This window comes from Spermophilus citellus (genome assembly GCF_964194105.1).
Source record: "Spermophilus citellus genome assembly, chromosome: 8".
Classification (NCBI taxonomy): Eukaryota; Metazoa; Chordata; class Mammalia; order Rodentia; family Sciuridae; genus Spermophilus; species Spermophilus citellus.
The window spans coordinates 6,282,224-6,294,709 of NC_138189.1; the positions used below are offsets into that span (position 1 = coordinate 6,282,224).

Below are 12,486 nucleotides of genomic sequence, written 5' to 3' on the forward strand. Positions count from 1 at the left end.
TCAAAGGCAGCCTCAGCAACTTAGAGACCCCCTGTATCGAAATAATATATTTTTAAATAAAGGGCTGGGGTTGTAACTCAGTGACTGAGCACCCCTGGGTTCAATCCAGGGAAAGAAAGGAAGGAAGAAAGGAAGGAAGGAAGGAAGGAAGGAAGGAAGGAAGGAAGGAAGGAAGGAAGGAAGGAAGACCACTGCCAACAGGACTTTAATTTAGAGCTCCTTCCCCTAGGGGAAAGATCAGGGTGCTGAGGAATTGTGCTTAGTCCCAGCGTGACCTCAGCCATGTGTGAGCCAGCTAGCCTTGGGCAGATGCCCTCACTTCTCTGAGGGTACATGTGTACCTGGAGCACTGAAGGACCTCAGAAAATGGCACTCTGTTAGGTAACAGTTGTACTTCCTAGTACTGAGTCCCCATTAGTTACTGCTCTGGAAGTGACCTTGGGGCTGAGGAAAATGTCAGCACTTACTGGGTCCCAGAGACCTTCATGAGCCACCAAGCCGTCCTTGAAGCCTCATTGCTCTAACTTGCTCCTGGGTGGGATGTATGTGAGGCAGAATGTAAAGGAAGAGGTAGGACCCTTCTCAGCTCCATCTCTGCATCCCTGGGTCTGGGGGATGTCCTGGGGTATGATGAACCTCCTCTGCAATTCAAGTCAATGCAGTATGGAGCTTTGTTGAGCATCTCTATGAAGGATGTCATGTTGACAGTGAAGAAGATGGTAAATAACAGCAGCTTCCATTTATTAAGCTACTACTAATGACTTTCTCTCTGTGTTCATTTTCCCTAGCACTCATAACATTCTCACAGGTGGGGACTATCATTCCCTTTTTACAGATGAGAAAACTGAAGTCCAAATAAATTAAATGAGTTGACCAAGACCCCCAGCGAGTAAGTAGAAGACACAAGATTCAAGGTCAGACATGAACATTCAAGAGACTCTCTACTTCCAGGCACACCTCAGTAGTTCCCAGAAGGCTGTTGCTAGGGGCAATGGTACAGAGAAAGCATGGATTTGGGGTGTTTATTGGACCAGCCTTCTCTGAGAGATACCTCACGTCAAATGGAAGTGAGGAGTGAGCTCACAGGGTAAAACGGATCTAATTGGAGAGGGTCTGGGTGGAAAATGTCCACAGGGAGCTTTTGATACTCACTGCAGCCTTATTTATAATGCAAATGATTCAAAATAGCCTGAATGCTTATCAACTAGAGAGTGATTAAATAAACATAACAGAAGACAATCACTTTAAAACAGATCTCTATGTGCTTTTGTAGAACAACTGCTAAGGCTCCCTGTGGGCTGCTCTCCATCTGCCCCCACATCCAGATCCACCCTCCCTGCCTCCTGACTCTGCACCCTGGGAGCTGGCCCTCCTTGATGGCTCAAGAAAGGCGGGGAGCGAGGTCAAGGCGTTTCTTTCTGCTCCCCCTCACTCGGGCTCTATGGCTGTGCCACAGCCCAGCACCTCCACAACTTAGCCCTGCTGTCCGCCCAGTCATCCCTGGCTCCAGTTTCCCCTGGGCTCTTGTGCCCTATTTCCTCCTCTTAGCCCTTCCCATCTCTCCAGTTGAACTGTCGGAGTGGAATTCTGTGTCTGCTGAGATCGGACCGTGGTGCGGATGTATTAAGATCATTATGAAGCATCCCCCCAACACAGACAGTCCTCTACTGACCTCCCAAGAAACTTTCCGATCTTCTTCGCTATTAGTGTCCCCACCAATCCACCGATGGCGAATATGGACACGGTCACAGACCAGAGCAGAGTCAGAGTATCCGGGTCTATTGGATGTCCATGCCTTCTTTCCCATGATTCATTGTAAAAGGCCTTGATATACTGGAAATGAACAACAAGCCATGTTATTTCCTTGTGTTCCATCCTGTGCTTGAAGCCAGCCGGCACACACACAAAAGAGCTTGTGCAGAGCAATTCCTTCACGTTGAGCACTTTGCTAAATGCTGTATGAGCACTGGACTCTTCTAACAAAGATAGGGAATGGATCCTAAGTCTACCACATTTTGTAGACAGAGAAACTGAGGCTCAGAGAGACCAAGTGACTTGCTCAGTAAATATTAAACCTGAGAGTCAAAAATCAAATCTAATTTAATGCAATTCCTATTAAAATCCCAATGACATTCTTCATAGAGTTAGAAAAAGCAATCATGATATTCATTTGGAAAAATAAGAGACCCAGAATAGCCAAAGCAATCCTTAGCATCACAATACCAGAACTGCAGAGCTACAGTAACAAAAACGGCATGGTATTAGCACCAAACAGACATATAGACCAATGGTACAGAACAGAGGACACAGAGGCAAACCCACATAAACACAGTTATGTCATATTAGACAAAAACATACATTGGAGAAAAGATAGCCTCTTCAACAAATGGTTCTGGGAAAACTGGAAATCCATGTGTAACAAAATGAAATTAAACCCTATCTCTCACCATGCACAAAACTCAACTCAAAGTGGATCAAAGACTCAGGCACTAGAACAGAGACCCTGCACCTAATAGAAGAAATAATAGGCCCAAATCTTCACCATGTTGGCCTAGGAACTGACTTCCTTAACAAGACTCCTAAAGCACAAGAAATAAAATCAAGAATCAATAAATGGGATGGAATCAAACTACAAAGCTTCTTCACAGTAAAGGAAACTATCAAAAATGTGAAGAGAGAGCCTACAGAATGGGAGAGAATCTTTACCACACGCACCTCACATATAGCACTAATCTCCAGGATATATAAAAAACTCAAAAAACTTAATCCCCCAAAACCAAATAACCCAATAAATAATTGGGCAAAGGAATTAATCAGACACTTCACAGAGGAAGAAATACAATCAATCAACAAATATATGAAAAAATTTTCAACATCTCTAGCAATTAGAGAAATGCAAATCAAAACGACTCTAAGATTTCATCTCACTCCAGTCAGAATGGTAGTTATTAAGAATACAAGCAACATTAAGTGTTGGCGAGGATGTGGGGGAAAGGCACACTCGTACATTGCTGGTGGGACTGCAAATTGATGCAACCAATCTGGAAAGCAGTATGGAGATTTCTCAGAAAACTTGGAATGGAACCATCATTTGACCCAGTTATCCCACTCCTTGGTATATACCCAAGTGTCTAGGAATTCACAGGCAACCCGCCTGCCACCTGACTGTCCTTCACATGTATCAAAGGTCATTCCTGGGGGTGACCTCGGTCCCTACTACAGTGCTCCGCCCATTGATCACAGCTCTCCTGCAAGGAGTCTGGCCAAGACAGGCTCCGCAGAGCCTCTGACTGCCATGCTTACAGCAGTGACCAGTCTCCTGGAATTAAAGTGAGGAAACTAAAAGATGCCATTTTGTGGGAAATCACCTCTTTCCTCTGTGCAGTGCTGCACTGGACGTCTTCTGGGAAAAGGAGGACTTTCAGATCACTCCCTGCCGGGTGTTGCCTCAGGGGTCTGCAGAGTTTTGTGCTTTGGTTTTGGGAAAGCACAGAGCAGAAGCTTACGGAAAGCTGGACGACTTGCAGCACAGCCTGTGCCCTCTGCACATGTTTCTCCAAAGTTCCCTGAAAGCTGGTTTCAAGTGCTGCCTTTGGTGATTAGATGTTTGTCTTCCAGCTGAAAAGCTTGCAATGGCCTGATGACAGGTGCTGGGTGATGAGGGACCCAGGCGATAGGGGCTGTTCTGCTAATTAATTGCTCAAATCATTATTAAGATTCATGACATAAATATCTGTGAACACACGACTGGTAGTGGTATGGAGCAGAAGCTTACGTTCGTGTTTGTGTTTTAAACTGAGTTTCCACTGTGTAATGCTCATATAAAATAAAATCATAAAAATAAAAAAAGCAGGCTGGGCTGTAGAACAATGAATAGATAATGATAATAATAATAATAATAATAATAATAATAATAATAATAATAATAATAACAACCAGGTGCCCCATTCATCATATTTCAACTTGCTGAGTGCCATTCACCCATCAACCAACCCATTTCCCTCTCCAAGACCCTGTGAGAGGGCACCATCTTTGTAGCTCTCTTCTGGGCAGGTGAGGAATGGGAGCGAGAGATGTAAAGTCTTTCCCAGGCTCACACTGTTGCTGTGTGCTGTAGCAGGTCAGGGCTCAAGTCCAGGCAAGTGGACTCCAGACCCAGTCTTAGCCACTGCTTTATCCTAACTCTTAACCTGCAAAATACAAAGACTGGACAGGAGGAGAAGGGTAGGGATGGGATGGAAGGGGAGGCCTGGAGCTGGTGGGCTGCTAGGCACGTGGCAGGCACCTGCACGCCTCACTGCCCTTCACCCTGCAGCCATGCTGAGAGGCTCCATAAGGAGCGGAGACCTGGAGCTGAGAAGCAGCCTCAGCCACGGGGAATCCATTGGAATGGTAAAGCCTGCTAGGCCTCTCTGCACCTGCGCTCTCCCCTCCCTGGTCACACGGCCAGCCACGCTGCCCAGTGCCTTGCATCTAGGTGGGCCACAGGACAACTCACCCAGAGTGGGCAGAGGTGATGTGTGTCACCTTACCCAGGCACCAGGAGTGGGATGCTGTCCAGGCTCATTCCTTCCTTGTCAGCTGGCCATTCTGGAGGGAGCCAGCAGAGGGCTCCAAAGCCCTAGAGGAGAACCGCTCCATTGACAGGCCTGAGTCCCCGAATGGCTTCTGGGAAGGGGTGCCCCTACTCACTGTTTTAGATAGCGACACAAATGAGAAAATAACTTTCATTGTGTTAAGCCACTGAAGCTCAGGCTTATCTGTTACAGCAGCTGGTTTTCCTGAACACAGTCAACCCAATGCCAAAGCCCAGCACATGCACTGTGGTACGAGGCTTCTAGGAGGAGGGAATGAACCAGACATGGTGTTTCACACCTGCAATTCCAGCTACTCAGGAGATGAAGGCAGGAGGATCACAAGTACAAGGCCAGCCTGGGCAACTTAGCAAGACCCTGTCTCAAAATTAAAAAGGGCTGAGGATGCAGCTCAGCAGTGGACTGTTTTCCTAGCACGTGCAAGGTCCTGGTGGGAAAAAGAAGAAGGAGCAAGATTGAAGCCAACTCCTTCATTGAGGATGGGCAGGCCTGGAGATATGGGCCCATGCCTAGAGTTTTCCTTGTATGTTTTGGGAGAATTTGTCAGATTTCACTCGAAGAAAGCACTCTGCAATAAAAGAGTCTCCACACCACCGTGACAGCCACCTCTAGACCTGCTGGTAGGCCATCTCCTTCCAGATTCCATGTTTTACTTTTCCATCAGGCCTCCTCAGAGAGGCCATTTTTTAAAAAATTTATTTGTTCTAATCAGTTATACATGACAGCAGAATGTTCTACGATTCGTTGTACACAAATGGAGCACAATTTTTGACTTCTCTGGTTATACCCAAAGTAGGGTCACACCATTCATCAATCACACATGTGCCAAGGGTCATGATGTCCGTCTCATTCCACCATCTTTCCTACCGCCGTGCCCTGCCCCATTCAAAGTTCCTCCACTCATCCCATGCTCTCCACCCCACTATGGATTAGCATCCACTTATCAGAGAAAACATTTGGCTTTGGGTTTTGTGGATTGGCTTACTTCACTTAGCATGATATTCTCTACCTGTTTATCTGCAAATGCCATAATGTTATTCTTTTTTATTGCTGAGTGATATTTCATTGTGTTTATATACCACAGAGAAATGCAAATCAAAACTACTCTAAGGTTTCATCGCATTCCAGTCAGAATGGCAATTATCAAGAATACAAACAACAATAAGTGTTGGCGAGGATGTGGGGGAAAGCACACTCATACATTGCTGGTGGGACTGCAAATTGGTGCAACCAAGCTGGAAAGCAGTATGGAGATTCCTCTGAAAACTTGTAATGAAACCACCATTTGACCCAGCTATCCCACTCCTCGGTCTATACCCCAAAGATTTAAAGACAGTGTACTATAGTAACGCAGCCTCATCAAGGTTTATAGCAGCTCAATTCACAATGGCCAAACTGTGGAACTAACCTAGATGCCCTTCAATAGATGAATGATAAAGAAACCAAGAGGCCCATTCTTATTCTGTCTCTACGCATCTGCCTCCTTACCACGAGGGTGCATCCTGTCTTCTAGACACAAGTCCCAGTCCCCCTGCCTTTAAGGAGCTCAGGATCTAGTGGGAACACAGCTGTGCACATGTATAAACTCAACACAGTGGGACTTCTCTGACAGCAGGAAGCCAGGAGAGGCCATGGAACCCAGCCATGGAACCAGATGGGGTGAGCAGCGAGGGCTGGTGGGACGGGCTCAGGCTGGACCTTTCAGGCAGAGGGCCCAGGATTCTCAAGGAGCAGAAGCTGGAGAGCATGAGCTGACTAGAGGAGCTTAAGTGGGCAGTGGGGTTGAAGGGTGGCTCGGCATCAGGGAAGGCTGGAGAAGGAGGCAGGGGCTGGGTATCCTGGCTCCGTCTGCCTGCCGAGGAACCCACACTTACCCCTGCGGGCGCCAGGGAGCATGGGATCAATGCTCTAATTTTTGTTCCAGAGTGTTCATCGCAGGTGTGGTATGAAGGCCATTTTAGAGTTTAGAGTAGATGAGGCCAGGCTGGTGAGGAGGCTGCAGCACTTGGTGCAAGATCATGAGGCTGGTGGAGATTTCTTATGAATTCATCAAGGAGTGTTTATATTAGGACTAGAACTAACCAGAGCCTATGCCACAAGGAAAGGGAAAAGAGGCCACGTGATATAAGAAAAGGAGGCTGAAGGAAGAGCCCTGGGTTTAAGACTTGCTTGTTTCCCTGTGTCCGTCTCTGACCTTCAGCGACCTTCCTCAAGGTGCTCCTCCTCTTTGGGCAGTGTCCCAGTGGCTGGGAACCTGGCATGGCTTTTTTCCACGCTTGTCCCTGCCCCTTCTCTGCTGGGGGACTGAGCTAGTTACTTAACCTCTTTGTGCCTCAGGACACTTGTTTGTGAGGTCACTGCCCCTCCCAAAGGGACTATTGTGAGGGTCTTTGTGAGAGGAAATATAATGCAGAGCTCTGGGTGCACGTGCAATGGAAGACAGAAATGGGGGTGTCCCTGTCATTATCTCTGTAGTTGTAAACTGAAGGTCGAGGCACATTTACTTCTCAGTAAGAAGACAGCTCCAACGCTGACACTAATTATAAGAACTATTGGCATGAATCCCGTCCTGTGAGCCAGGGGCTGACAATAATCTGTGAGTGATCTACCAGCATCTCCCAGCCTGAGAACTTTGGGGCTGGGCTTCTGGTAAGAAACTAAACTGTGCGATTCCATCTTCCAAATAACCGTGGAAATCACCAGACCATGGGAGGGAAATCGCTGGGCCGCCTATCTCACGGTATTAATATTCCTGACTGATTCACAAAGAGATGTCACGCCTTCCAGGGGTGCCATAAAAACACACATAAATAGCACAGTTGGTGGGTGGCCTGGGCACCCCCGTGCTGCAGAGCAGAGCACGTCATGCCCTGGAGCCCACAGGGTTTGTAAAGACAGTCTGCACCAGTGACCCCACTGCTCCCTGAGGAGAACGATGCCAAAGTCCTTAAAAAGTTCTGGCCACCAAACCACAAAATCCTGGCAGTGCCACCTAATGTCATCTGCTCCCCACACCAAGTCTTCCATGCAGACAGCCGTTCTCACAGCTGTCCTGAAACTGTTCTTCGCAGAAAGGCTGGCTGGCAAGGCTGGCCCTGGGCTAGGGTCGGGGACTAGGACACAGGAGGGTTGTCACACGTGGCTCGAGGTGCCTAGTCTGCAGGCAGTGTGGTCAGTGCTGTTCCCTGAAGTCTGTATCTGCCTCCCTGTGGGAGTTGGGGAGTTTTTACCTGCTGAGCCGAGGGGGTCCATGTGACCAGCCCCTGATACAAACTCTGGAGACTCCTGGTAGATGCTGCAGGAGCTGCGGTGACTCCCTGCTGGGGACGCAGTGCTCCCCCACTAGAGAGGGCTCCTGCAGGCCTGTGCTGGCCCCCGCGCCTTTCCCTCTGCTGGTTTTGCCTTGTGTCCCTCACTGTGATGAATCCTGGCCCTGAGGGTCACTATATTGCCCTGACCTATCATTAGCATGCAGGTGGTGTCCCCCTGCCCCACCCCTTCCGCATGTCCTCTGGTCCATAGGAAGAGAAGGCAGGTGTTTTCATCACCAGACAGGCTGCTCCTGGCTGGACAGGCCACCTGGAGTCCATGGTGGTTTTCAAAAGGCATCGGATCCATTACAAGTTCAGGGCAGTGGTTTTGAGCAGATTCTGGAATAACTCATTTGTAAACAAGAATAAGACCCCAAGCTTCGAGATGGAGCCACTAGAAGGATGGGGTGGGTGAAGTCCCCAGCAGGGTGCCGGCCCTAGTGGGTGCTCCTAGGTCTGGCTCCCCTGGTCAGCAGGCGGCCTGGTTGCATCTGTGCGCAGTCCCTCTCTAGCACCTCCCTCCAAGTGTGTTTGTGTGCTTGCTTCAGCGCTGGGGGTCGAGCCCGGGGGTGCTTTACCACTGAGCTACATTCTCAGCCCTTTTTAATTTTTTAACTTAAGACTAGAGTCTTGCTAAGTTGCTCTGGCTGGCCTCGAGGTCACTATCTTCCCGCCAAAGGTCCCAAGTCACTGGGATCACAGGTGTACACCTCCACCCCACCTCCCACCTTGCTGGGTCAGCTGTCCCCAGCTCTGACTGCAGTGACCACTGTCCTACCCCACCAAGCCTTGACAGGCCTGAGGGCCTTCCCCTGTTAGGCCAGAAAAAGTGGCATTTTTTTTCCCCCAGAGAAACAACGAAATGAGAAAATTCTGAAGCAAAGATGCAGGCTGCCTGGCTCTAATAAGCTGTGGCCTCCAGGGGATGGAGCAGGCTGGCGGGCAGGCGGCCCCTGGAAAACCCCGACACCAGCTGCAGGCCTGAGAAGGCCTGGATTCCCCTCAGCCAGGGGCTCCGTCTGCTCTGATGAAAACCAACCAAGCCACGAACCACAGCTCCCAATTGAGACAATGCAGCAGCCTCTTGTATTAGAGAAAAATGAGAAGCGACCTCGGAGGCCTGCGTGAGGCAGAGAGGCCACCAGTGTGACACGGCACTAGGCTATTAGACACTGTGGTGATGCAGGAATTCCAACAACGTGGAGAGATGCCCAAAAAGTATATAAAAAACAGCATATGTGCAGGTCCTCCCAAAAGTCAGGATTTCAAGGCCCCGGGGGGGGGCCCTGGGAGGAGCCGCAGTTTGCACTCTGCTCAGACTCAAGTCTGCCCCCAGCCTCACAGCTTAGGGCAAACTACTCAGTCTCCCCACTATTTGTAAAGTGGGGTTGTTATCACAATGTCTGTCCCCCGTGGTTGGTGGACAAATGAGAGACAGCCCCTGGCTCACAGGACGGGATTCATGCCAATAGTTCTTATAATTAGTGTCAGCGTTGGAGCTGTCTTCTTTTCCTGAGAGAGAGAAGCCTGTCGCTTTGATGACACTGGGACCAGGCCATGCAAAACCAAGAGGAAGAAAGAATGAGGCAATGAAGGAAAGAGTCTCCGCCTTGCAGGTAGGAGCCACTCATTGTCGTGATGGCCGGCTCTGTCTGGCCTCTCTCACCAAGTGAGTCCAACCACCCCGCCTCCACTGACCAGAGCCCTGAGGTCACCACCACCTAAGATCACCGTCCCCTCCCACTAGCCTTGAGAATAGGCCTCCGGCCACACAGGTACCTGCTGCGGGCTCCTGATCTGAGAGCTGCTGGGCCTTGCCAACAGAGCTAGCCCGAAACCCCAGGGCTCACTTGGCTTCGCTGTCTGTTGGTTCATTTGAATCTTTTCTTGGCCCAGCTTCCCACATCTGCAGCTAATCAGGCAGCTCTGCTTGAGTACAGAGAGCTGTTGGTTTTACTCTTCACTATCATTTGCTTATCTGTCCTCAGAGAAGCGCAGGGGACAGGAAGGTGACAGAACAGGCCATTTCTTCTGGGACACTGTTGGGGAGCCCCACTGATTGCACCACGGAAGCCCTGGGCCTGTTTACCAGGGAGCCAAGGTTCTGAGGCTTCTCTCAAGACATGGCATTTCCAACTCAGAAACCACTGGAAAGGTGAGGGACTCACTATAAAGCCAAACCATTCACTGTTATTTTTGTGGTTCTAATATTTTTCTCCAAGTAAATCCTAATTTAAGTGGTTACAAACAGGGGCAACACATTAGACCCCCAAAACTTTACTCTCATGTATTCCTTTTACTCAGGCCTTCCTTCTCTCATTCACCGAGGCATTTAACAAACATTTTAAGTGTTTTCCTGTTTAACATACACATTTGTATGATGTACATTGTAAAACAATAAGCAGCTGTATAGTTTAGGAAAGAATTTCCCTGGGCTTGGTCCCTGGACCTTGGGAGGTGTTTCACTCAGCTTTTTCTCTGTTGTGACTAAAACACCCACCACCACCACTGTAGGGGAGGAGAAATTTAGTTGGGGGCTCAGGGTTTCAGAGGTCTCAGTCCATAGAAGGCCACCTCCGTTCCTTGGGGATCCAGGGGAGGCAGAACATCCTGGTGGGAGAATGTGGCAGAGGGAAGCAGCTCACACGGTGATCAGAGAACAGAGAGACTCCACTCTCCAGATACAAAATACCTACCCCATAGCCACACCCCCAATGCCCACCTCCGCCAGCCACACCCCGCCTGCCTTCAGTCACCACTCAGTTAATCCCATCAGGGATCGATTGATTAGTTTAAGGCTGATGATTATAGTCCGATCAATTCTCCTCCAACCTTCTTGCATTGTCTCACACGTGAGCTTTTTGGGGACACCTCACATTCAGACCATAACAGGAAGTAGCCTCTAAGTCCTTAGGATTTCTCTCCTTTGTTTTCTTGTGTGTGTGTTTGTGTGTGTGTGTGTGTGTGTGTGTGCACGCGCGCACGTGTGTGTGCATGTGTGTTGCTGGGGAATGACCCCAGGGGCACTCTACCACTGTAGTACATCCCCAGCCCTTTTATGAATTTTTAAATTTTGAAACGGCATCTTGTTAAATTTCTGAGGCTGGTCTCCAACTGCAGTCCTCTTACCTTAGCCTCCTAAGTAGCTAGGATTACGCACACCCCTGGACTTCTTGAATCATGGCAGTGTCTTTAGTATCCAAAGTATCAGACTAGTGTATGCAAAAAGAGAACTCAGGGTAGGGACTGGCTAATTCTAAAAAGAGTAAGCCTGTGATGGACGGTTGGGGCTTTGAGCCTCATGCTACTGGGGAGGACAGAGACTGGAGACTGAGTTAGCCAATGATCAGATCCATCAGCCCTATAAAAGGAAGCCCCAATGGCTTGGGTGGCGTCCCTAGCAGGTGGCACTCTGGGCACGGAGTTCCACTGCTGTGAGGGTGCCTGACTCTCTGGGAGAGAACACTAGAAGCTTCACACCTTCTTAACCCCACTGGATGTATCTCTTCTTTGGACTCATTTTGATTTCCATCCTTTTTGGTATAATGAAACCATAATTTCAAGTAGAGCACTTTCCTGAGATCAGTGAATTATTTTAGCATGTTATCAAACCCAAGGGTGGTGGACCCAGATGTTCAGACGTGGGTGGTCTGGGAACCCCCAAGCTTGGGTCTGGCATCTGAAGTGAGGATGGTTGGTGACTGTGAAGTCTGCCTGCGTCTGAGTGGCTGGTGTCAGAAGTCACTGTGAACCTCTGGGGCACCTGCTTTTTGTAAGACACCTGGTCTGGAAGGCCCTGGGGGTCCTGTCTGTTGTTTGTCTGCCGAGCCTCCAAGCCCTCCCCCAGCCTCCTGGGCAAACAGGCCCCAGGACTCTGCCCTCTCTCCTTGAAGGCGTGCTCGCCCTTCCCACCTCCCTCTGTCCTGGGCTGCACATCCCAGGCCTGCTTTCCAGGCCCCTCCCACTCACCCTCTGTCCTCCCTGTGGCCCTCCTCACGTCCACCCCAGTGCCCATCCTGCCTGGGCGGCTGTTCCCGGGCTCATTGCCCTGTGGCCTCCTCCCACAGCACAGGAAGCTCGGCATCAGCAGGCCGACAGAGGCTCTCATGTGTGGCCCACTCTTGAGCCCCATCCTGCTGGGCCTTTGTCGGGCCCCTTTGTCTTGGAACTTGGGTTCCATGTTGTCCACCCTGGCTTGGAGCTTGCATTTCTTTAGGATGTTGCTTCCAGAGCCTTCCTCTAGGCTCTCTGGATGACACTCATGCACAAGAGGGGCTAGGATCCATCCCCTGCTCAGACTTGATCTCCCCGCCCAGCCCTGCCTGGGCCTCCAGAGAGCAGCCCCTGGGGCTCAGAAACCCCGCCACAGCCTTCCTGTCTACCTGGCTCTCACCAGCTGGCTCATAGGTAGGTGCAGACACCAGGCCCACAGTACCATCCAGACACCTCCCACTACAACTCTGCAGTCCCAGATCTTCTGGCAGTACTAATGAAGCAGGTTCTGGAAGAGCCACATTCTCCTACTAAAGGTCAAAGCTTAAATGACATAAATCTGAGACCATGTGCCAGGTTCCAGACTA

At 49.7% G+C, this 12,486-nt stretch overlaps 1 protein-coding gene across 3 annotated transcripts in view; it reads right to left on the reverse strand.

Annotated features, from left to right (window-relative positions):
• SLC2A9 (solute carrier family 2 member 9) overlaps window positions 1-12,486 on the reverse strand; it is a 143,714-nt gene that overhangs the window by 103,613 nt on the left and 27,615 nt on the right. For all 3 annotated transcript variants that reach the window (XM_081303941.1, XM_081303940.1, XM_081303939.1), the window contains one exon: window positions 1,673-1,833. In XM_081303941.1, coding sequence (XP_081160067.1) covers window positions 1,673-1,833 — 161 coding nt within the window. The remainder of the gene's footprint in view (window positions 1-1,672; window positions 1,834-12,486) is intronic.